The 25,653-nt window shown below is 42.1% G+C and overlaps 1 protein-coding gene across 3 annotated transcripts in view; it reads right to left on the bottom strand.

The window, feature by feature from the left end:
* The window catches only part of DAAM1 (dishevelled associated activator of morphogenesis 1), a 141,638-nt gene that overhangs the window by 17,301 nt on the left and 98,684 nt on the right, over positions 1-25,653 (bottom strand). For 2 of the 3 annotated variants that reach the window (XM_082450346.1, XM_082450345.1), the window contains 5 exons: positions 13,757-13,841; positions 8,641-8,747; positions 6,750-6,838; positions 5,728-5,896; positions 1,868-1,975 (listed from right to left, as the gene is read on the bottom strand). In XM_082450346.1, the coding sequence (XP_082306472.1) occupies positions 1,868-1,975; positions 5,728-5,896; positions 6,750-6,838; positions 8,641-8,747; positions 13,757-13,841 (558 nt within the window). Of the gene's footprint in view, positions 1-1,867; positions 1,976-5,727; positions 5,897-6,749; positions 6,839-8,640; positions 8,748-13,756; positions 13,842-17,750; positions 18,009-25,653 lie in introns of all 3 variants that reach the window. The other variant, XM_082450344.1, reaches the window with a different exon arrangement.

A 25,653-nucleotide genomic window follows, 5' to 3' on the forward strand; every position in this document is an offset into this window, starting at 1 on the left:
TCCCTTCAGTGTTCAGATCTCACAGAAAGACAGCAACATTTTAAACTTATGAAATTTAGGCATGGAATTATGTTTTTTTTTTGTTTTCCACAGCCAGCAGGTATAATATTTATAGGTTAAAAAGGGCAGAATAGAAATATGTCATGTTTCAATCTCACAAAAATCTCACTTAAGCAAATTACGGTATGTGGAAATGAATTTCTTGCCATGCGTGGCTCCCTTTGGACAAGGAAAAGAAACAGCTGATCCACAATCGTGTGTGTTGTGCTCTTCATTATTATTATACTGCTTTTCATGAATGCTCTGGTAGTATGAATATTATAAGGTGATGGCCTACATTTCAATCAACAATGATTGTTCTTAAAGTTTTACTAATTAGTTTTCATTTTCATTGACTTTTTTTTTTTAAACAGAGAAAGTTTCCTGGGCTTCTCCCATAATGCTTTTTGTCTGACAGCTTTTAAACGTTAGAGATTGCAACTTAATTCTCGCAGAGAATTCACATGTAAACAAATTCACTGACACTTCATTTACGTCAACATTTTAATTTCATGTCTTACATGGTACATTTCTACCAAACTCTACAGAGGGAAAAAATTAGCCTGCTCGTCAGGCTTTTTAAAATCACTGCAAAAAGATGCGGTTTAAATATGTTTTTAAAAAAGGGGAGGGAGGAAAAAAAAAAAAAAAAAAAAAAAGGGGAGGGAGGTATTTCCCTGGTGGCACAGTGGTTAAGAATCCGCCTGCCAATGCAGGGGACACGGGTTCGAGCCCTGGTTGGGGAAGATCCCACGTGCCGCGGAGCAACTAAGCCCGTGCGCCACAACTACTGAGCCTGTGCTCTAGAGCCCGCGAGCCACAACTACTGAGCCCACGCACCTGGAACCCGTGCTCCACCACCGCAATGAGAAGCCCGCGCACCGCAACCAAGGGTAGTCCCCTATCGCCACAACTAGAGAAAGCCCGCGCGGGACAACCAAGACCCAACGCAGCCAAAAATAAATAAATGAATAAACTTTTAAGAAAGGCGGGGTGGGGGCAAAAGGAAGCAGGAAGAACAGCAAGGAAAAGTGCCTGCCCCTCATGAGGTCTCTGAAAAGTGGTGTGAAGTTTGTGGGGAAAGTTTAGTGACTTTCCACTTTCTTTTTAGTTCCTTCATTTGCATAAAGACTGCTTTCTATTAAAAGGTTGCTTGGTTTCTGGGAGTGTGTACGCGTGGGAAAATTACTAGCAACACCCTGACCTGCAGGACTTCCATTTGCTTAACGACGTATCCTCATATCCTCATTTACCTAAGGGTGCTCCCACCTGTATTTTAAGGGGACCACCCTTTCCAACTGCTAGTGAAACCACACTGCTTCCCTAGACTCGTCGTAACGCAGAAAATTAGGTTTTGTAGCAGTTAGAAACTGCATCCAGGAATATTCCGAAACAGCTAGAACAAGTATACAGTGACCCCTGAACAACACAGGTGTGAACTGTGCGGGTCCACTTATACGCAGATTTTTTCTCAATAATTATGTACTACATGATCTGTGGTTGACTGAATCCTCAGATGTGGGACCACGGGTATTGAGGAACCCCGCACAGGAAGGGTCAGCTAGGAAGTTATACGCTGGAGTTTCAGCTGTGCAGTGGGGATTCGGGGGGTGTCGGCACCCTTAACTCCCCCGTTCAAGAGTCTAACCGTATATTCAAACTCATGTAACACATCTGAGTGACTTGGATACGATTCAAACTTTACTTCATACACTGTTCAGGGGAAAGCAAACAGAAGGACCCTCTTCATGCAACGCTAACTATCTCAACGGCTAAACCACAGTCCAACGGATTAAAAAAACTGAAACAATTCACTCTAAGTACTTACTTTACTTTTGCTGCTTGAGGAATGTCCCGCAGCTCCTCATTTAGATTGAGAACCTTGGGGTATTTATTTTCCACAATAGTTATGAGATAGTGCAAAAGTGTAATGTTCCTACAATTACAGAAGGAGAGAGTATTAAACATGGTTAATATCTGCATATGATTTGTATATTCAAGTGATTCCTTCCACAAGAATGCTATATCCTTGCATGACTTTCAAAATGTGTAGGTTCCTGAAAGGCAGGCATTCTTAAGAGAAAGGGAGAAGAGGAGAGCCTTCATGGGATTTACAAAAATATATGTCAAAAGAAGCATACATCTTCTGAAAGGGAAGGGCAGGGGATAAGAATTACGTTTTTGGCCCATAATGGGAATCCTTCAAAATGCGATGGGTGATGGAAATGAGTCTGAACGATTGCCAAAGGGGACATCCCTTCACAGTGCATCCACCCAAAGACGAGGCCTTCCCTGCAAGTTCCTAACAAGCAGGGTGGGGTGGGGAGTGAGGGATGTTTAATCCACTAGAGAGGACAGCTAATTTTCAAGTCTGAAAGTACAGAGCAGCAACTCACTGATGAAAATTACTGACAATTCTCGTTTAAGGGTTTCTTTCGACTGGGTGATAACATTTTTCCCTTCTGACTCATTTGTTTTGCTGTGGCAGCAAAGGATGGCTGGAAAGTTAGAATGCCCCCTATTTCAGGGCAGGGCCTGGAAATGGGCCAGGACTGTGCCATCATGGATATGATACCCTCGCAGCCTAATTTTAGCAACACTTCAGCTCCTAACTGCACAACCAGCTCCCTCTTTGGTGGTGACAGGGCTGAACCCTGACTGACCTGGGTTGAAAATGCGGGCATCTGATAACACTATCTATGAGGCCACGCTGTGGTAGTCTGGTCCCCTGGTCCCCTGGTCCCCGACTCTGATGCACATTACAATCACCTGGACCCCAGATGCCTGGGCCAACCTGAGATTTAGTCATTGTAATGAGGTGGGACCAGGTGTGGGTGTTTTTTAAAACTCCCCACTGAGACAAACAGCCAAGATCAAGAACCACTTATGCTACTGAAAGTTAGCATAATCAGGAGGACACAAATGCATTTCTTTAAAAACATTTCCATAATTTTTAGGCAGTTTGCTAATTCACAAGGCTAAGTACCCACCCTCCCAACAAAAGTAAAGCAGAGCTGCCAAACAATTTTTTCCCCATAGCAATGCAAACCATTTCTGGTTACCCTTGCAGCTTTCTAGAAGTCAATGCAATCCTATTCCTCTGAGCCAACTGGCCCACACGGAAAAAAATTTCCCCTTATTTTTCTTGCGCTAATAATTAGAAAACCATTGCTCAGCAAAGTAAAACAGTGGCTAATAGTTCTGGCCACTTATTTTGCAGGTGTTCAGCTGTATTGTTCCACTTCAATTTTGCCTTTCACAGAATCTATGTGTCTGCCATGCGCCGGCTGCATGAGAGGCAAAATCCCAGCGACCATCGCAAGAAAGAGTAATGCCATTTTCCTTCATTATTTCAGAGAAATGCTTTGTTAGTCAGAGAAATTTATTTAATTAACCATATATGCCTTTTTTAGTGTAGAAAGACTTAAAACCAGATCACATTTGGATAGCAAACCACATTTGTTTGCTATCCAAATAACACCTCATATGAGTGAATATAAATTCCTGAATAATAAAAACAACTAAACAGCCTCACATTTGACTACTCTCTGGTCATTACCAGAAACAAGCCTTTAATGCAGAGTGAAGAGGGAAAAGAAGAAGATCAGAAATGTTTTTAATTTATTGTTCTGAAAAGGCTTATTGTGTATTGGAAAAATTTTATATCATTAACTAGCAGATAATCATGTAGTAAGTGCCAGATTATCAGTAAATTGGAAGGTGGGGGGCAAATGTGTGTGTGTGTGTGTGTGTGTGTGTGAGTGAGTGAGGGGAGGGAGGGAGAGAGAGAGAGAGAGAGAGAGAGAGAGAAAGAGAATAGGACTGACTGGTGGTGAGGATTTCCTTCCTCCCCAACCTGCAAGCCCAGTTGAAGAGAATACCCTTCCTTAAAAGATGGCTGCTCTTTATATGCAAGTAAGATGCTGCAGTTACCTACTGCAACCTCCAAATAAAATCAGTCTGTTGGTAGAGGAGAGCTGTGGGCAGACCACTAGAACAACTGTCAAATACCTGTAAGGCCAAACACCTTGCTGGTTGTGACCTCAGACAAGCTAAATGAGCCACCTGACCCTGCCTCAGTTTCTTTATCTGACAACAGGCGATACAACACTTGGCCTGGGGACTTCACAGGTTGTTGTGACAATCAAATGTGAACGGGCTCTGAAAGGATCAAGTACTTACATTAAAAATAAGGTGGTGTTCAGAGAAAACCATAATTCAAAAAGACACATGCACCCCAATGTTCACTGCAGCACTATTTATAATAGCCAGGTCATGGAAGCAACCTAAATGCCCATCGACAGACGAATGGATAAAGAAGATGTGGTACGTATATACAATGGAATATTACTCAGCCATAAAACGGAATGAAATTGGGTCATTTGTAGAGACGCAGATGGACCTAGAGACTGTCATACAGAGTGAAGTAAGAAAAAGAAAAACAAATATCATATATTAACACATATATGTGGAATCTAGAAAAATGGTACAGGTGAACTGGTTTGCAGGGCAGAAAGTGAGACACAGATGTAGAGAACAAACGTATGGACACCAAGGGGGGAAAGTGGGGGTGGGGGGGTGGGGGGGTGGTGTGATGAATTGGGCGATTGGAATTGACATATATACACTGATGTGTATAAAACAGATAACTAATAAGAACCTGCTGTATAAAAAATAATAAAATTCAAAAAAAAATAAGGTGGTGTTGATAGAACGTATCAGCTGTGCTTTGTTAATCTATTTCTACACAATGCAAAAATAAGGTTTAGCCCCACAACTGAACACACTGCTTGTTTCTTATACGATGGATTCAGGGTTGCCATAATGCTATGCTTCACTAACCCTATAGAAAATATAGAGTAAAAAGTCTCACTGGTTGGGAATAATTAGGGTGAACAGCCTATACTTCTAAAAATAATTCGGGTTACAGAGAAGTTTACCTTAGAAACAAATTCCTTCCAAGTCAGGGGGAAACACAGCTCTCAGGGAAGCTAGAGTTAATACGCCTAATGTCCTTACCTGGAAATGACACTAGCACATTTTCACCATCTGGTGTCTCTAACAGGAATCTGTTCACCTAAAACACACTTTCTAGGAAGCATTTTAATGAGTCTTGGGATGATCAGCTGAATACCAACAGCCAAAATGCATTTATACACTGTCATTTTTTCATATAGCTGCTAGCTTCCAGGTACCAAGGAAACCATAACCTAAAAAGCCAACACACTTCACATTCTATCATCAGCTGTCAGTTTTTTATCTCTGTGGAGGAGTAGCAATTAGGTGAGGTCGTGAGGAGGCTACTAGGATGTTGATAAGGTTCTGTTTCTTGAACTGGGCACTAGTTATACAGATGTGTTCAGTTTGTGAAAAGTCATCAAGCTGTACCTTTACGGTGAGTGAACTTGTCTTTCGTGTATTACACTGTAATAAGTTTACCCAAGAAAACCCCAAACACAAAAAACTTGGACTAGATGATATCTTTGTGGAATGAAAATGAAGGATAACTGGCCCAGTGGGAACTTGGGGATACGTGTGGTCATGAGACAGGAAGGGGGTAATCAATGGAGAAGGAAAGAGCGGGAGAAGGAGAAGTGCAGACCAGACACTTCGAGATGAGGAGGCCCAGGAGGACCAGAGGGTACAAAGTTGAGCCCCGACCTAAGCGCCCAGATCTTCCATACTTACTTATCAATACTGGATTTTGTGTCAGCAATCTTATTTAGGCTGGATATCTTGAATCCATATGCATTGCCTCTTTGGCCTTTATTCATGTAATTTCCAAATGCCAAAACCACTTCTAGCAACTGCTTCAGGGCACTGCTCCTAAACACCTCTTCTGAACCAGAACGAATGGCTTCAAAACAAAATACATAAGACTATTACAACAAGACTTTTCAATGATACCCATCCTAAATCCACACACCTGATAACAGATACTGAAGATGTAAGATAGGGCTGTTAGACTACCAGGGAGCACTTTCCGAACACCTTTACCAGAAGCCAAGAGCAAGGGGGCAAGGAGAGCCAGCTCAAGTTGTTCAAGAGACCCAGAGATAGGTGCGCAATCCTAGCCTTTCTCAGTCTTTTTCTTGGCTGACTCACCGACCATAAGCAGTTAGGAATATATAGAGCAGCAATTGCATTTTCCACATTCCTTCGCAAACCCTTTCTTGCCTGGTGTGAGTCAGATCACAGGACAATTGATCAATTCCACTGATAGAAAAACTGGGCAAACGTGTGACATGTCACAGCTGGCAGGTGTCATCAGGATCCTAAAGTCAGCCTGCACTCTGTGGCTGTGCTCTTCAGTTGCCCACATTTCAAACACCTAAAGTTTAACAGCCTCAAAATCAAACCATATATCAGCCTCAAATCTTCCCTCAGAAAAATCCAGTAAGGCCCCGTTACAAGAAAGCTAACTGTAGGTTTAATGCCAGTAGTGATCAAATAAATTCCTCACCAACACCCAGATAGCAAAAGCCCAGTTCTGCAGAGGAGTCCAGGGAGTGTGCTGTGAGTTCCAGAACCCAGGCTAGGCCATCAAGCCAAGGACAGACCTTAAGTAATTATCTGCCAGAATTCCAACAGATTTCAAGCAAAAAAAAATAATCACCAAAGGGATCCAGTTTACTATATGCACTTGCATTGCACTTGTAAATGGGCACTTGAGATGAACATCATTGCCAGTCTGGGCAGCTTGACTTTACCTTCTACTTTGGGTTTCACTTCTGCCACACGCTCTGCAAACTTCTTTTTGAAGTACAGCGACTGCAATCTTTGCTGATAATGATTAATTCTGTAAGAGCAAGCATCAACTAATGAACATGTACTTAATACACCTACGTTCACTCAATGAATATGGTGGTGATGGTACCTTAGCGCACTCCCACCCCAACACACACACGCACGCAGAGTTCCTCTCCTGGACAGGAGCACAGGGCCTGAGGCCAACTGCACCTGGAGAGCCCGTTTCCCAGTGCCCTACAGGGAGTGTTCGGGCAAGTGCAGCAGGGCCTCAGCTCCAATCAGCTTATGCAATTGCTAAAAGAAAGTGAGATCTAACTGCCGTTGACTAAAGCCCCCTTCACTTCCTCAGAGTCCTAGTAGCTCTTGAGAACAGAAAAGCAATAAAAAGGAAAATGTAAAGACCCCCCGCTTCTGCTGCAAATGAAGGGCAGTTGCCTGCACTCCTGCCGTGGTACTTCACTTGCCACAAAGTCTGCCTTGCAGAACTGTAGGGTAAAACTTGTCTCCGGCATTCTCTCCTCACACCACCCTCTCCCCACTCACATCCCCAAACCTTCCTCTTTCTTCACAGTTAGGTCCCTAGCTGCACCCCTCAGGGCTGGAAAGCTCTGCCTTCCAGGATAGCGACTAGCGACTAGAGATAACAGGGAACTGGCCTGTGATCACCCCCAAGACAGGCTGCTTGGTGTTTCTGAGCGGGTGAGGGTGGGCATACCTGCCCAGGCCTTCTGAAATCGCTGCCTAACCTGCTCTCTGGTGGAAACTTCAGTCCAGTAGGACTAGCGATCAGCCCTCATCCAAAACTATACCATATGATCAGACAGATGCAGGCCAGGTTCTGCTCTTATTAGGTGACCTTGGGCAGGAACCTTAACTCCTCCAGTTGTTGGCAGAGAATACCTCCCTGCCTGACAGCCCTCCTGGCAGGGCTGATAGCAGGATTAAGATGCATGCAAAGATCTAGACAGTTACTAAGGGGCAGTTATTGCAGGTGGTCATGTATTTGTCCACACGAAGGGTTGCTGGGCACACGTGCCAAAATTTCAAAACCATCCTTTGTTCTACAGTAGTATACAAAATGGCAAGTTGAGGTGAAACAACAAAAATAAGTCCAGATATGGCAGAAATGTAGAGTGGCATGTTCACCTTGGTCACCATGTAGGTCATTGGCACTCAGGGGAGGATCTCTGCCCTGGGGTTGACTGAGAGTTTCAGGATCACTGGTCCTTGTCTAATGCAGAATCAATTCGCTAGGCCTGGGATGGCAAAGCAACTCAGCTCACATGCCAAACTCAATTACAGAGCGGCAGCTGCTGCGGGGCTTTCTGGAGAAGGGTTGAGAAAGTTTGACAAAGTTCCGTGGGAAGAGTGCCACGATTGATTAGTGATGTCTGCGTGTGTGGTGATTTGACATCCAGACCCTGGCTATTTCGTTACGTGGGCTCTACGTTGATACCTCTGAGTCTGCCCATTTTTTTCTATTTTACAACAACCTTGAGATGTTGCGGTATAAGGAGGAGTGAGCTAGAATCCCAAGGGATCAAAGTGCTGAGGAGAATGACACTGACTGGAACCCAGAAAAGTTATGACTTGATTAGGTACATGAGCCAAAGAGGCCCAGAAATAGAGATAACTGCGAAGAAACTCTGACCCTGGCTCACCCATGGGCGAGAACTCACATGAACAAAACAATCAAGTTCCATACAACTCAGACTTGAGGAGATTTGGGGATTTAAAAACGCTTCAAGTTAAGGCAGGTTAACTGGCCCAGATAATTCAACAGGAAGCAAAAGATTCACTTCCTTAGAAAGGCCAGGGGCATCTTTGCTCTTTAAACATTTTCAAACTCACCTGCTCATCTCGAAAAGGAATCTGTCAGCCTTGGCCATCCGATCCAGTTCATGTTTATGTTCCTCCAACAGATCAATGTCACCTTTTTCAGGAACAAATTTCAAGAGCTAAAAAGTACATGCAAATATTAAAACTGAGGTTTATAATTTAAATTCTTGCCCTCATTTTTCACGCTTTCAGTTAAATTTCTCCCAAGATGAAATTTTAACTTTTAATTTATAAGCTCTCCTCACAGGTGACTGGTCAGATACAATGAAGTGATTAAATCTTTCCATTTAGGTGGCCAAAAGGTACAAACTTCCAGTTACAAGATAAATCGGTAACGGGGATGTAGTGTACAACATCATGGTTATAATTAACACTGCTGCTTGATATATATGAAAGTTATGAAGACAGTAAATCCTAAGAGTTCTCATCAGAAAGGAAAAAAAAGGTTGTTTTGGTTTTTTGCCTTTAAAAAACTTTTATCTGTATGAGATGACAGGTGCTAACTTAAACTTATTGTGGAAATCATTTCACATTTGTAAGTCAAACCATTCTGCCACACACCTTAAATTTATAGTGATGTATGTCAATTATATTTCAATAAAATGGGAAAAAAACCTTTCTATTTTTACTTGAAAGTAGTTAAACTGGTGTAAGATTCATTTCTGGTACCTATGTGTTCTATACTGCCCCTCAAATCAGAATTGGGAAGTTCTTTACTAGGACCCACTTTACATAGTCCGTTAGAGAGGCCTTGGAGATTCAACCTTCTCATGAGAAGATGCTACAGCTGAGGTGCAGAGAGATTAGGTCACTCACCCAGGATTATAAAGCAAGTGTGTGTGATCTTCAGAAATAGAACCTGGGTCTCGACTTCCAGCTCTATGTTTTTTTCCTATTACATCATGCTGAAATGAGTACTTTTATGTGTATTTTCTAATCAATTTGCTTATTTCTTTGGCTTATCTAATTCCATCTCATTTTTTGCTCCATGTAGAGTTAGGTGAGAGGAACACAATGGGATGTGAAGTTTTTGATTCCATATTTTATTTTGGAGGAAGAAATGAGCATGGAATGTGGAAGAGATAGTAATAATACTTAAAGTAGAAAAAGCACTTCTGTATGTGTCTAATTTTCTTTAAAGGCACAAACGTGTATGTGTATGCCCAGGGCTGTGCTTGTGTGCAATTTTCTAGATCAAATATTCTTGGACTTTTTAAAAAAAAATTACACTGAGCCTCTGGACCCTGAGATCCTCCCTATAAACTTGATGCTGGCATTGGGTGGTCCATTTAGCAGGTTTTCAAATGTTTGTTGGATTTAATTAAGGGACCTCAGAAAAGGTAGTCAGTCTGGGTACCACTAGCAGAGAAAGAGAATTGGAACTACAGGGAAGGAGATGAACGGTTTGAGGTTGGAAATATATTCCAGGCAGAGTGCTTATCATGCTGGGTTCTGGAAGGGGCAGTGCAGCACTTACACAGGAGGAAGAGCGGCCATCACAGCAGTGGGGGAGGGCAGCAGTGGGCAAGGTCAGGGAGGAGCAAGGGCCTTGTAAAAAATTCAGTCTTTATTTCGAGGGCATGGGATGTAACTTAAAATCTCAAGTAGGGGAATGAGTTTGCACTTTAAAAAGATCACTCTGCCTGCAGAATGGAGAAAGACTTAGAAAGGATCAAAAGTATTGGGGGTTGTGATTAGATTGTTGATGCAGTAATCCAGGTGAGAGACGGTGGTGGCCTGGAACGGGTAGTGGACAGGTTCTAGAGCTATTTATGGGGTTTGAACTGGCCTGACTTGTCAACTGTGGTAGATGAGGGTCAAAAGGAAGAGGTCCAGGCTTCCGGCTTAGGCAATGATGTACGCAGAGTGTAAGAGGGAACCCTGTTCCCTGAAGGTTGGAGGAGGGTGGGTGAGGAGAAGGTGAACTTAGTGTTTGAAATACTGGCAAGAGAACCAAGTCGTGATTTCTAGTAGGCAGGTGGACAAATGGGTCTGAAATCCCAAAGAAATCTGGAAGACAAAGCTTTGGTGTGGGTTACAACATGCATGGATGTGAGTAAGGTAATCAGGGGGCCCATCAAGAGAAAAAAGCAGGGCTGGAGAGAAGCTGGCATTGATGGGATGAGAACAAGAAGAGGAACCTTCCTAGAAGGCAGCGGAGGGGCCTATGTGGAATCACAGGGCCAAGGGAAGAGGTGTTTCACCATGGGGCAAGCGGCCATCGGTGTCACATGCCACCAATACGTCAAGGAAGATAAGGACTGCAGAGTACTCCCTGGCTTTGTCAACAAGAAGTTCGTACCCTTAGTGAGAACAGCTTAAGGGAGGTGAGGAGGATGGATTGCAGTGAGGTGAGGAAGAGTGAACAAGCTTTCAAGAACTGGCTGTGTCAAAAAAGAGAGAGGACAGTAGCACATGGGGATGTGCGGTCTTAAGAGGTGTGTGTGGGAAGGGCTGGGACCTGAACAAGTTACATGTCGAGAGGGCAAGGTGGAAGACCTTGAGGAGAGGGGCAGGGCCCTCTGGGCGAGGTCCCTGAGCACAAGGAAAGGATGGGCCAGAGCAGAAGCCCAGGACACCCCTCTCTCCTAATGGGGTGGAAGGCGGAAAGACGGAAGTAGATGCCAGGGGATTCACAGGTCTGGTGGCCTGAGAGCTTCTAGGCATGGATGTTCCCATGTTCAAATGGTAACACTGGACAAGTGTCTTCTTGTTCGTCCTCAGTGCTGGAGGGAAGGTAGTAGGGCAAGGGAAGGAAGGAGGAAGAGAGAGGACAAGGCTTATTTTTCCCCCCGAGTTTGGATTTTTACCTTCTGGACAAGGAAATTCAGTTCTAGTTTCAGGGGTCCCCCCATACCTGCCCTGCTGAGCCTACAGGCCCCTGTTCAGGATAACACAGACACCATCTGTCTCTCGTTACTCACAAGAGCACAGTGAGAGGCACAGGCTAAAGGCTCAGGCCGTCTCAAGTCAGAGTCAAGAACAGACTGTGTTTGGACAGTTTTGAGAGGAATGAAGAGCCAGACAAACACCTGGAGATAAGGAGAAAGGTGTGCAGCCCAAGAAAGAGGAGTGTATGGACCTCATCTGAGATCTGATCTCAGTGGCTAAAAGCAGCAGGAGAGGAGGGGTGGAATGTGGCTCAAATGCAGATCATAACGAGTAGTAAAGGACGCTGTGTGAAGGCACAGGAAGCAGAGGAAGGGGGGTAGAATAAGGAGGAAAAGAAAGAGCCTGGGAGATGAGCAGAGAGCAAGACACTCAGAACTATGGGGAGAGGCCAGGTCGGAAGTATCCCACTCGGCCAGATTCTGCTTCAGTAGACTGATTTTCGTACTTGTATTTACTTGAAGTACGTTCTATGTGCACTACAAGCCCTTTTGGCAAGATTCTGAAATCCTTTCCCTCAAGGAGGAATTTTGCTGGTTGCAATTTCACAGTAAACAGATCTTGTGGAATTTTAAGCATACGACCTTATCGATAGAGGCTGAAGACCTAAGGACTAAAGCAGCTTTCTGCTTAGTTCTTCACTCTGGGTGAAGCAATTTTTGATGCAGGCATTTGGAGCGCAGGGTCACCTGGGGGCCAGGGAGGGACAGAGGGCAGCTGGGCTCCACTCTCTTGGGGCAGAGGCTCTGTTTTGACTGGTATTCAGCGAGGGAGGGAAGAGCGGGCAGAGGAGCTAAAAATGCTCGAAAAAAGGAATACGTTTAAACTATTTATACACAGAGCATCCTAACAGACTTGGAAACATAGTCATTAGCTATTTTGGGAACTAAATCAAAACTTAAAAGGACAGCAAGAAAAGTTTCTCCACTGCTAAGTGTGACGGTTTTCACCCGGGATGACTGCAGCTGCAGAGGTTTCAGGGAGGGGCGGGTCCATGCAGGTGTGGTGATACCACACACATCACTCCTCCCTGCCCGGTATCTGAGGCCTTCTGGGAAATCAGTGAGAACCGTGGAAAATGCACACACACACAGGCACTCCACTGGGATCCTGTTAGCGGAGCAAAATATCCATTTCTTCTTCTCCTGGGAGCTGAGCATGCCTACAGGTGATACCTCAAGTTCAGCCTGGAATCATGATCACCTGTGTCCACTGTTGACCTTAAGTGGTCCTGGCTCTAACAAATGGAGGCCTCTTGACCAAAATCTCTCAAAATATGATTCTGTTGCAGGAACAAGGAGACAGAACAGGCTTAGAGCATTCAGAGACTGTCCCCACAATGCACAGAAAAATTTAGGGCCAGACTGAGAGATAGGTAACCATCCCTGGGGCATCTGCTAGTACAGTATCATCAACAGTATCATTTGGGAGATAACTGAACCAAACTGCTGACAACACACAACACAGCTGGAGTGGCTGCACGGAGCATGTTATGGAAACACTGCATGACGAGAGGCCCTTAGGGCACCACATCCAACTTGTTGTCTGGACATAAAAAATACAAATTATCTTCAAATACCACGGACAAGGATGTATACTGATTGTGTATAAATCTACGCCATACTTACGATCCCCAGCATTTGAATTTCCTGCCATTTACAATGCAAGAAGAGTGCCATACAACTTACAGAGACAAGGCCCAGCCCCAAGAAGTTTACACCCCACCTTATGACACATACGAGTGTTTTGATGAAGATGACAGTGCTAGGGGGTTAACAGTGGCTTTTGTGGTTGTGGGAACAGTGAGCCAAGACCAAGACACAAATTGTGTCAGGGATTAAGCAATGACTCAGTTTACGCAGTGCAGCCTGTGACCTCACAGTGCTGAGATTCTCAATATTCCAGTGAAACAGACATTTTCTACTAAAGCTAGTAGATTTCTATGACCGGCTAAGGAGTAACAACTTGATGGCAGGCAGCATGAGAGACAGATGCCAGCATCGAGGGTCCCAGGCATTTGACAAATTCTGGACCGTCCTTCTCACCCATCATTTTGGAAACAAGGGAAGAATCAAGTCCTAGAGGCTTCTGACAGAGCTGTGTGGAAGCTTGGTTCAACCTCCTCAATTCAGAGATGAGGAAATCATCTACCAGCAACAACCACATTTCTTTCCTCAGTACCCGCTCCCTGCTCAGAGTCTGGTGTCACCTGCGCTCTGAGCGTTGCCCAGCAGCTCACCTGTTCCAACATGTCCTTGGGCAGGTCCTCCTGCTCATCCATGGTTAGAATTGCCCGTTTGATTTCATCGTTGGATAATTTCAACCTGAAGAAAGAATATTTTACTTGTTGTTAACGATATTGGCTTGAGCCGTAAAAATTTAATACAAGGTAACTCATTTTGCTATCCCAGCTGCTGATCTTCAAGTGCCGTTTTTCTCCAAATCTCTCAGTGAAAGCTTATTTCCTGACAATGTTGCACCTAAAAATAGTATTTTGAAAGGGCTTTAACATTCTTCCAGGGCTTTCTAATGCTCTGCTGACACAGAGAACAAAGCTGTTATGTTCTACCATTTAGTTTCCTTAAACAAGGGATTGGAAGATGAGAAATAGGGAAAACACCCACACACACCTGTTTTCTTTAATATACAGTATCCACAAATTGAAGGTGAAAGGGGAAAACTTTTTTTTTTTTAGCACTATTTTATTGGTCCCATGGAAAATTATGTGTTTTATTTATTTATTTATTTTTTAAATTTTATTTATTTATTTTTGGCTGTGTTGGGTCTTCATTTCTATGCGAGGGCTTTCTCTAGTTGTGGCAAGCGGGGACCACTCTTCATCGCGGTGCGCGGGCCTTTCACTGTCGCGACCTCTCTTGTTGCGGGGCACAGGCTCCAGACGCACAGGCTCAGTAGTTGTAGCTCACAGGCCTAGTTGCTCCGTGGCATGTGGGATCTTCCCAGACCAGGGCTCGAACCCGTGTCCCCTGCATTGGCAGGCAGATTCTCAACCACTGCGCCACCAGGGAAGCCCCTAACTTTTTGACTTATGTGTCAGGAGTGTTTAAAGTTCACTCTCATATTAAAAATGGATTTTGAGAAGGTTAGCAGGATCTATGTTATTGTTAAAAAACGGAATAGTTGATATACAAAATAAAATGTATAGCTGAGGAGTTTTCATGTGTATTATTTCATTTGGCATTCAAATTAACTGTGATGATTTTTTTTTTTAATTGAGGGAGAAACTGAGGCTCAGAATGACTAAGTGATTTGCCCAAGGTCAAACATATACAAAGGGGCAGTATCTAACACAAACCCAAGACTTTTGATTGCTAATCCCAAATTCTTTTTACAAATAATGCTTATGTAGTTAATATCTCATAGGGAAGGATTTAAGCAAAAATCCAAATCTGTTTTCTGTTTTTCTGTCTACCATTAATTCATATGATTTACTAATTTATATTAAGGATTTATGTCTTGATTCTGGCAGGACAACAAAGTACTGACTGTGAAAAGAGTTGAAATTAAAACATACTTGTAAAAATATGTTTTTATTACATACAACCAAAAGTGTTAACCAGGGCAAAAAATCTTAATCAGATTATTAGCTGTAACAATAGGGTCATTCTTTTGTTCTACTTGTAAGCATCAGACCCAGACTTATTTAAAAAATCTTACTTCCTTATAAGCTACCACTAACGTGTTATAGTACAATTATTCGATCTGTTCTTCTAGTTTATGATCTTCAAGAAGAATGACATTTAGGACTGGGAATAAAGACATGAACACACAAATATAGAGCAAGGCGTACAGCCTTCATGTGTAACATTTGAAGGAAGGGACTTTGGCATCAGACAGGCTGTGCCTGGCTCTGACCCTTCTTGGTCAGTGTCAGAAAAATTGGAAAAATTTTTTTCTTCAGCCTCAGTTTCTTCATCTATAAGACAGAGATAATGACAACCTATGTAAAAAAAAAAAGGATTTTTGTATGTGTATAAAGTAAAATAATGCATGAGACATGTTTAGCATAGTGTCTGGCCATAGAAAGGGCTCAATAAACTATATGTATACTCTGCAAGGCAGACTTTTCCACCCAGAAAAAAAAAAGCAGCAGTACTTATGTAACATTAATATTCAAGGGCAGCTACTTGATAAATAAACAGCGCTAAGTAGGGTTATCATGAAACTTCCCAAAGTGCTCTCATACCCATTGTTTCATCAGAGTTTCCTCTCTCTATAGAGCACCCATTAGACCTGGGAGAATTAAAAAATAATTAGAAGACATGGTGCTTATTTTAAAGGTGGTTATAATGTTTGAGAGAATCTAATGATGAGCTGAAACACTCCACACAAGGGTACATGAAGCATACATGGTCAGCTGTGCTCTCCCAGGTAAACGAGAGGGTTGGATGAGTGCAGCGGTGGCCATAAAGCCCATGAAGGAGGAAAGAACCCACTCTGGACACCTCTGGCTTGTCCTATTTTCTCCAGATTTTGACACGATCTTGTTAAAACCATCCATCCTGCTATTGAAACTGAATGTTGTTTCATGTACCAATAAGTAGGCCAGGGAAGGAACAGATTTGGGAATCCTATTGTACAAATATCATTCTCTTCTATTTCATGCTTTCAAACCCAAACAGAGCACCTAGGCAACATGCCAAATTGTCCATGTTCTAGAATAAGACCCATTCTCTTCCCTAGTCCAAGCTGTAGCACCATAATAACTCCTGGGCTGTGGAGAGCGACTCTGGATCTGGGCAGACGTCTCTAGATTGATTTAGTCATTCTGGAGTCAGTCATTTCCCATGAATATGTTCACTAGAACATCATAATGGAAAACTCCCAAACTTAAATGGAACAATTTAGCCAAGTTGGCATGGGTAAAAACATATGACGGGAAAAACTGTATCCCGGCATCAAGGTCTCTACCATATGGGCCCTGGGTATCCCTAGATTCCAGGACACTAAAGGCTCTTGAGTCAAGTAAGGGCAAACACCATGGTGTAGCGATGCAAGGCCAAAGAAGTGGGACATTAAGTAAGGTTGAAACTGCCACTGATGAAAACCAGCTGGCTGTGGAAATGTCTAGTTACCACGAGAAAAGCTCCACGTATTTAAAAAAAAAAAAAAAGATTAGTTCTGTGTCCTTTTCACATGGAGTTGAAGAAACCGCTTTATGGTGTCTTTCTGCTGAGTCCTTCTGTTTTGCATTTAAGAGAAAAGGAGTTGAACATCAGAGTGAGAACAATACTTGAAGTATCAGATTTGCATTTCATTAGCTCCCCATATGGAGTGCAGAACTTCTTGCTTTTGAAATTGTATATATTTATGCTGCTCAATCCCCAGAGGCTGTCTGGACCAAACACTAGCTCTAATTCATAACAATTTTGGTTTCTCTTCATGTGGCCCACAAAGAGACTTGAGACTTTAATGGCTAGTACTTAAGAAAATCTACCTGTCAACATCCCGCCTTGCACGTGGTCTGTGGGAGCAGACAAAAAAGCTGTACCTTTGGGGAAAGAGGAGAAGGGTACACGGCCCTCTGGGAGGCTTCTATAGGTTGCCAAAGAGTTCTTAGTATCGTCTGTCATCCACAGATTGAGTCACTAATCTCTGTAATTTAAGGACCCTACCAATCCTAACCTTTTAATTGCTTTTAAAGCTTGGCAGTGTTCTGGTGTGCAGGAGGGTGGCAACTTGTGAGACATCCACTTCGACTTTCTTTGCAAGGCAGGAAACAAACCAGCCATTTAAAACCAGTATTTAACTCCACCTTTCTCTACTCAGGTATTTCAAAAATTTGCCCAGAGAACTGGAACATCCAGGCGTAATTAAACTAAGTTAAGGATGGATGGCTAGATCAGCTTTAGCTCTGCTTCAGTGGATTTAAGCCAAATCCCTCTCCTTTAAAGTAGCCTTTTGTGGTTTACTACACCCCGGCTGTCATGTTAAGTGAGCATCTGGAAAAAAAGAATGGCAGAACACTTCATAAAAGTGTATTTTAGGTGGGTTCATTTTGCAATATGAGCCAGCTTCCAAATTTCTTTCTCTCTTTCTTTTTCTTTTTTTTTTTAACAGAAGGGAGAGGTCTGTTTTAGGGAATAAAGCAGAGTGAATCTTAAGTTGCCCCATGTCGCCCACATACACACAGCAGAGAAGTTGTTGCTGGCTCTTCCAGGGGCCTGACGAACGAGTCTCATTCTCGGGTACCTTGTGTCCATTCTACTCACTTCTCAAGTCTGTAAAAGGCAGGGTCCCTGGTGGCTTGGAGCGTCACACCTTCCAGACAGCCTCTTTCTGGGCGCTGTGAGGGACGCTGGCCTCTTATGCTGTGAGCACATGAAAAGGGCCTGTACTTCCTCCCCTGCTCGGCCCCTGGGTTGAGAAGGCCTTTCCTTCCGGCTGCCTTCTCGGCTCCAGGCAAGGCTGTGGCAGGTGCCCCTGGCCAAAGGGTCTGCGAACTTTCGCGGTATGGGGGTAAGAAAGAGCTTTTAAAGATAACCAGGCGCTGCAGACACGTGTGCATCACAATACCGCCCATGGAACATGCCACGGGCTTTCACCAGGGTGGAATCTGGTGTAATGACTGCGTGGCTGGTAATTAAATTCCTAGTCAGCAAGGTAAGACACAGAGAGGGTCGCCAGTCTTTGGGAATGAAATAAGCAGAAAAGAAGAAAGACACTAAGTGTGGAAAGGTAGGAAATCTTGACTTCAACTTGGAAACATTCCTACTCATTGTCCCCAGGCAGAAAATCAGTCTCCAAACGCTAGTGACAGGTTTTGTCTCTCTCCAGTCTGTCCCTCATCAGGTCTGAGCTGGGCAATAGAAAGAGCTCCCTATCTGAGAGCAGCCTGTGCCTCCAGCTCCGACCCCTCCAGCCTATCCTGCGAACCTGTCAGAGATCAAACTCAAAACCTCATTAAGACAGTACTGTTCTCTGGAACAAACGGCACCAATTCCGGATCCCCCGGGTACACAAACGGGCCATTAACTGAGCAGCTGCCACATACAGGCACTCTGTCAATGCTTCTCACACGCTGGGTCTCATTCTTACAAGCCCACTGCTTTCATTACCTCCATTTTATAGACTGACCCTGGGCTGACTCGGGCCCTGACAAAGGCACCAGGCCTGGATCTCAGGCCCTCCTGCCTGGTCTCATTTAATCCAAGTGATAATCGTCTGCTGCAATTACAGGGCTCTCTCTATAGCCCCGCCTGTACCCACTCCGGTGCCTTTGCTCCTGCTGCACTCTTGGAACTGCCTCCGCTCCCCTGCCTGTGTAACTGTTAATGGCCCTCGAGGCCCACTTTCTCAGGGACACCCTGCTGCTGCCCCCTCGCCCCCTTGGCTGGGCTCCCCATCCCCTTCCATCCAGACCAGTCTAAGGCCTGAATTGTTCACAGGTCATCTGGCCTGTGTCACTGTTCTCCAATTAGCCATGCGCTGCTAAAGGCAACAGTGCTACCTTAAGTCTTGGGACATCCTATGGCACCCAGCACAGTGCCAGGCAAACAAACACTCCAAAGCGATAACTCTAAGCAAAAAGTATCAAAGCATAGTATCACAGCTCTCCCCTTCTTTAAGCCCCTGGCTCCTTTTGTGTGTACTCATGCACTGCCAACGAAAAGGGGAGAGTGAAAGCAAGGTAAACCAACCGCTGACTGGTTAAACAACTAAATAAAAACAAATTAGTTCTGCTTAATTTCTTTTACCTTTAGCCCTGTGCTTTCCTGATGAGAGAGTAAAACCACTGACCACTGAGCAGACAAGCATGTGGTACTGAATCCTCTGTGGCAGAGAAGGTTTTAGACCCTGATCAATAAGGCCCAATTACCATAAGGTTAACTGCATCTCAAAATCACCTTGTTATACATAATACATTTTTAAATTATGCTCATTGTAATACTTATCCATTAAATTGGATATTAATAGATAATTTAACAGATACGAGGCAAATTCTTAAAATTATCTTCTAGAGAGTTTGGACACATTCACATTCTAAGTCACCTTAGCCTTTGACACTTTTGATGTAATGAGGGAATGATATACCACAATATGAAACAATTCCTCCAATAATGGGATGGGAAATTTGCCAGAAGAAGTTGTAACCTTATCTATAACTAGTGTAATTACCCTTGGTGGCATCTTGTACTGAGAATAATCTGTCTATAAGAAACTGGGTCACAGCTAGAGCACTTAAATTACTATAGAAATTCAGAGTGATAGCTCCCTTTGCCAAGTTGTTTTTAAAGTGCTCCTCTAGACTGCAAAAGTGCAAAATAGAGGGGGAAATTCTAGGGTTTTAAAAGAAAAACTGCCCAAATTTTCATTTAATTTTGCTATTAAGTAAAAACATTATTTGTAAAAAGAAGTTTTAACAAAACAATTTGTATAGACTATAGAAAAAAAATATGTAGCCCTTCAAAACTATTTTCAGTGGTGTCTTCTTGAACAAAAGTGGGGATAAACACAGGGCCTGGCCACTTACACAGCTTCCAGCCAGAGGCAGAAATTAAATGCTAACAGGATGGTTCATGTTACCTTACTAAGTTGTATTAAAATTCAGGGGTCTTACCAAATTTCAATTTCTCTTTCACTAAAAGAAACATTTGCTCCAGAAATTAATATATGTCTGGCTATCAATCAAACTTCTATGCTGCAAACGAGGCAGCAGTGCTGTGTGTTAAACTCTAAGACCATGTGAAAAATAAGAACTACTAAAACTACTACTTTCCGTCTTTACTCTCCCTGAAAGTCACCTTATGCCAGCCTTGATACATATATAACATTCTTTCCAGAATGTAACCAATGTGACTTATACATAATGCCTCAAAATTCAGAATTCTTTATATTTTCCTTCCCTTCATCAGCATGAGGTATCTCTGTCTAATGTGAAAGTCCCTTTTAGAGAAAGAAGAAACTAGATTCAGAAAAACTACTTGAAATGCCCAGGATGACCTGACACATTGCCTGAAGCTATAATCAGATTCCAGGTTCCCGAATTTTCTTTCTTCTTTTCAAGCTCCAAGGCCATGATGGTTCACTAATTATGAGAAATACTTCTGAAAGGGCTGGACTGGATGAATTAGCATTTCACTGAGGTTTGAGTTTTACATATTTTTTAGTCATAAAAATGTTCACAAACAGCATGAAATAATATAATCTTGAAGTATAAAAAGGTGACTTTGGAAAGCAAAATGAAACAAAGAGCCTTCATGCCTTCAGCGTGAATGCTGATTCTGTGACAGTGTTACTTCAATGGCTAAAGAATCTCTAAAGCTGAGAGGTATAAATAACAGTAAAGTCCATTTTATAGGCTCTCTGGAAAAACAAAACAAAACATTGATTTGAGATGTTCTGCTCTTTATGATTTAGGAGTCTGTGGAAATTAAACTTCAAGAAATAGGCATCCAGCTGTGACATATTCCACGAGGGAAAGGAGGCACTAACGGTCCTCTTCACGTCAGACAGAAGAAACTCGGAGAACTGACCCTCAGCAGAGTCCAGGTAAAAGGACTAGTCCAAACATGTGGTTTGGAGCCACATGATAGAAAAGTTGGTCCTGATAGCCTCATCCATCAGAGGGCAGACAGCAGAAGCAAGAAGAACTACAATTCTGCAGCCTGTGGGACGAAAACCATGTTCACAGAAAGACAGACAAAATGAAAAGGCAGAGGGCTATGTACCAGATGAAGGAACAAGATGAAACCCCAGAAAAACAATTAAATGAAGTGGGGATAGGCAACCTTCCAGAAAAAGAATTCAGAATAATGATAGTGAAGATGATCCAGGACCTCGGAAAAAGAATGGAGGCAAAGATCAAGAAGATGCAAGAAATGTTTAACAAAGACCTAGAAGAATTAAAGAACAAACAAACAGAGATGAACAATACAATAACTGAAATGAAAAAATACACTAGAAGGAATCAATCGCAGAATAACTGAGGCGGAAGAACAGATAAGTGACCTGGAAGACAGAATGGTGGAATTCACTGCCATGGAACAGAATAAAGAAAAAAGAATGAAAAGAAATGAAGACAGCCTAAGAGACCTCTGAGACAACATTAAATGCAACAACATTCGCATTATAGGGGTGCCAGAAGGAGAAGAGAGAAAGGACCTGAGAAAATATGTGAAGAGATTATAGTCGAAAACTTCCCTAACGTGGGAAAGGAAATAGCTACCCAAGTCCAGGAAGTGCAGAGAGTCCCAGGCAGAATAACCCCAAGGTTAAACATGCCGAGACACATAGTAATCAAATTGACTTTAGTAATCAAAAGACAAAGAAAAATTAGTAATCAAAAGACAAAGAAAAATTACTAAAAGCAACAAGGGAAAAATGACAAATGACATACAAGGGAACTCCTATAACATTAACAGCTTATTTCTCAGCAGAAACTCTACAAGCTAGAAGGGAGTGGCACGATATATTTAAAGTGATGAAAGGGAAGAACCTACAACCAAGATTACTCTACCTGGCAAGGATCTCATTCAGATTTGACAGAGAAATCAAAAGCTTTACAGACAAGCAAAAGCTAAGAGAATTCAGCACCACCAAACCAGCTCTACAACAAATGGTAAAGGAACTTCTTTAGGCAGGAAACACAAGAGAAGAAAAGGACCTACAAAAACAAACCCAAAACAATTAAGGAAATGGTAATAGGGGGCTTTCCTGGTGGCACAGTGGATAGGAATCTGCCTGCCAATGCAGGGGACACGGGTTTGATCCCTGGTCCGGAAGGATCCCATATGCTGCGGAGCAACTACTGAGCCTGTGCTCTGGAGCCTGCGAGCCACAACTACTGAAGCCCATGCATCTAGAGCCCGTGCTCCACAGCAAGAGAGGCCACTGGAGTGAGAAGCCTGTGCACAGCAACAAAGAGTGGCCCCCGCTCGCTGCAATTAGAGAAAGCCCATGTGCAGCAACAAAGACCCAACACAGCCAAAAATAAATAAAATAAAAATAAAAATAAATTTTTAAAGAAAATAGTAATAGGAACATACATATCAATAATTACCTTAAATGTGAATGGATTAAATGCTCCAACCAAAAGACACAGGCTTGCTGAATGGATATAAAAACAAGAGCCATATATATGCTGTCTACAAGAGACCCACTTCAGACCTAGGGACACATACAGACTGAAAGTGAGGGGATGGAAAAAGATATTCCATGCAAATGAAAATCCAAAGAAAGCTGGAGTAGCTATACTCATATCAGACAAAATAGACTTTCAAATAAAGAATGTTACAAGAGACAAGGAAGGACACTACAGAATGATCAAGGGATCAATCCAAGAAGAAGATATAACAATTATAAATATATATGTACCCAACATAGGAGCACCTCAATACATAAGGCAAATGCTAACAGCTATAAAAGAGTAAATCAACAGTAACGCAATAATAGTGGGGGACTTTAACACCTCACTTACACCAATGGACAGATCATCCAAAATGAAAATAAATAAGGAAACAGAAGCTTTAAATGACACAATAGACCAGAGAGATTTAATTGATATTAATAGGACATTCCATCCGAAAACAGCAGATTACACTTTCTTCTCAAGTGCACATGGAACATTCTCCAGGATAGATCACATCTAGGGTCACAAATCAAGCCTCAGTAAATTTAAGAAAATTGAAATCATATCAAGTATCCTTTCTGATCACAGTGCTATGAGATCAGAAATCAATTACAGGGAAGAAAATGTAAAAAACACAAACACATGGAGGTTAAACAATACGTTACTAAATAACCAAGAGATCACTGAAGAAATCAAAGAGGAAATAAAAAAATACCTAGAGACAAATGACAACGAAAACACGACGACCCAAAACCTATGGGATGCAGCAAAAGCAGTTCTAAGAGGGAAGTTTATATCAATACAATCCCACCTCAAGAAACAAGAAAAATCTCAAATAAACATTCTAACCTTACACCTAAAGGAACTAGAGAAAGAAAAACAAACAAAATGCAAAGTTAGTAGAAGGAAAGAAATCATAAAGATCAGAGCAGAAATAAATGAAATAGAAATGAAGAAAACAATAGCAAAGATCAATAAAACTAAAAGCTGGTTCTTTGAGAAGATAAACAAAATTGATAAACCTTTAGCCAGACTCATCGAGAAAAAGAGAGAGAGGACTCAAATCAATAAAATTAGATATGAAAAAGGAGAAGTTATAACAGACACTGCAGAAATACAAAGCATCCTAAGAGACTACTACAAGCAACTCTGCCAATAAAATGGACAACCTGGAATAAATGGACAAATTCTTAGAAAAGCACAACCTTCCAAGACTGAACCAGGAAGAAATAGAACACATGAACAGACGAATCACAAGTAATGAGATTGAAACTGTGATTTAAAATCTTCCAACAAACAAAAGTTCAGGACCAGATGGCTTCACAGGTGAATTTTATCAAACATTTAGAGAAAAGCTAACACCTATCCTTCTCAAACTCTTCCAAAAAATATCAGAGGAAGGAACACTCCCAAACTCATTCTACGAGGCCACCATTACCCTGATACCAAAACCAGAGAAAGATACTACAAGAAAAGAAAATTACAGACCAATATTACTGATGAAAATAGATGCAAAAATCCTCAACAAAATACTGGCAAACAGAATCCAGCAATGCATTAAAAGGATCATACACCATGATCAAGTGGGATTTAACCCAGGGATGCAAGGATTCTTCAATATAGGCAAATCAATCAATGTGATACATGATAATAACAAATTGAAGGATAAAAACCATATGATCATTTCAATAGATGCAGAAAAAGCTTTCGCCAAAATTCAACACCCATTTATGATAAAAACCTCCAGAAAGTGAGCATAGAGGGAATCTACCTGAACATAATAAAGGCCATATACAACAAACCCCACAGCAAACATCATTCTCAATGGTGAAAAACTGAAAGCATTTCCTCTAAGATTAGGAACGAGACAAGGATGTCCACTCTCGCCACTATTATTCAACATAGTTTTGAAGGTCCTAGTCACGGCAATCAGAGAAGAAAAAGAAATAAAAGGAATACAAATTGGAAAAAAAGAAGTAAAACTGTCACTGTTTGCAGATTACTGTACATAGATAATCCTAAAGATGCCACCGGAAAACTACTAGAGCTAATCAATGAATTTGGTAAAGTTGCAGGATACAAAATTAATGCACAGACATCTCTTGCATTCCTATACACTAACAATGAAAGATCAGAAAGAGAAATTAAGGAAACAGTCCCATTCACCATTGCAACAAAAAGAATAAAATACCTAGGAATAGACCTACCTAAAGAGACAAAAGACCTGTACCCAGAAAACTATAAGACAACTGATGAAAGAAATCAAAGATGACACAAACAGATGGAGAGATATACCATGTTCTTGGATTGGAAGAATCAATATTGTGAAAATGGCTATACTACCCAAAGCAAACTACAGATTCAATGCAATCCCTATCAAATTACCAATGGCATTTTTCACAGAACTAGAACAAAAAAATCTTAAAATTTGTATGGAGACACGAAAGACCCCAAATAGCTAAAGCAATTTTGAGGGAAAAAAACGGAGCTGGAGGAATCAGGCTCCCAGACTTCAGACTATGCTACAAAGCTACAGTAAACAAGACAATATGATACTGGCACAAAAACAGAAATATAGATTAATGGAACAGGATAGAAAGTGCAGAGATAAACCCACACACCTATGGTCAACTAATCTATGACAAAGGAGGCAAGGATATGCAATGGAGAAAAGACAGCCTCTTCACTAAGAGTGCTGGGAAAACTGGACAGCTACATGTAAAAGAATGAAATTAGAACACTCCCTAGCACCATACACAAAAATAAACTCAAAATGGATTTGAGACCTAAGTGTAAGACCGGACACTATAAAACTCTTAGAGGAAAACAGGAAGAACACGCTTTGGCATAAATCACAGCAAGATCTTTTTTGACCCACCTCCTAGAGTAATGGAAATAAAAACAAAAATAAACAAGTGGGACCTAATGAAACTTAAAAGCTTTTGCACAGTGAAGGAAACTATAAACAGGATGAAAGGACAACCCTCAGAATGGGAGAAAATATTTGCAAATGAATCAATGGACAAAGGATTAATCTCCAAAAT

This window comes from Balaenoptera physalus, assembly GCF_965194825.1.
Source record: "Balaenoptera physalus genome assembly, chromosome: 2".
NCBI classification, from domain to species: Eukaryota; Metazoa; Chordata; class Mammalia; order Artiodactyla; family Balaenopteridae; genus Balaenoptera; species Balaenoptera physalus.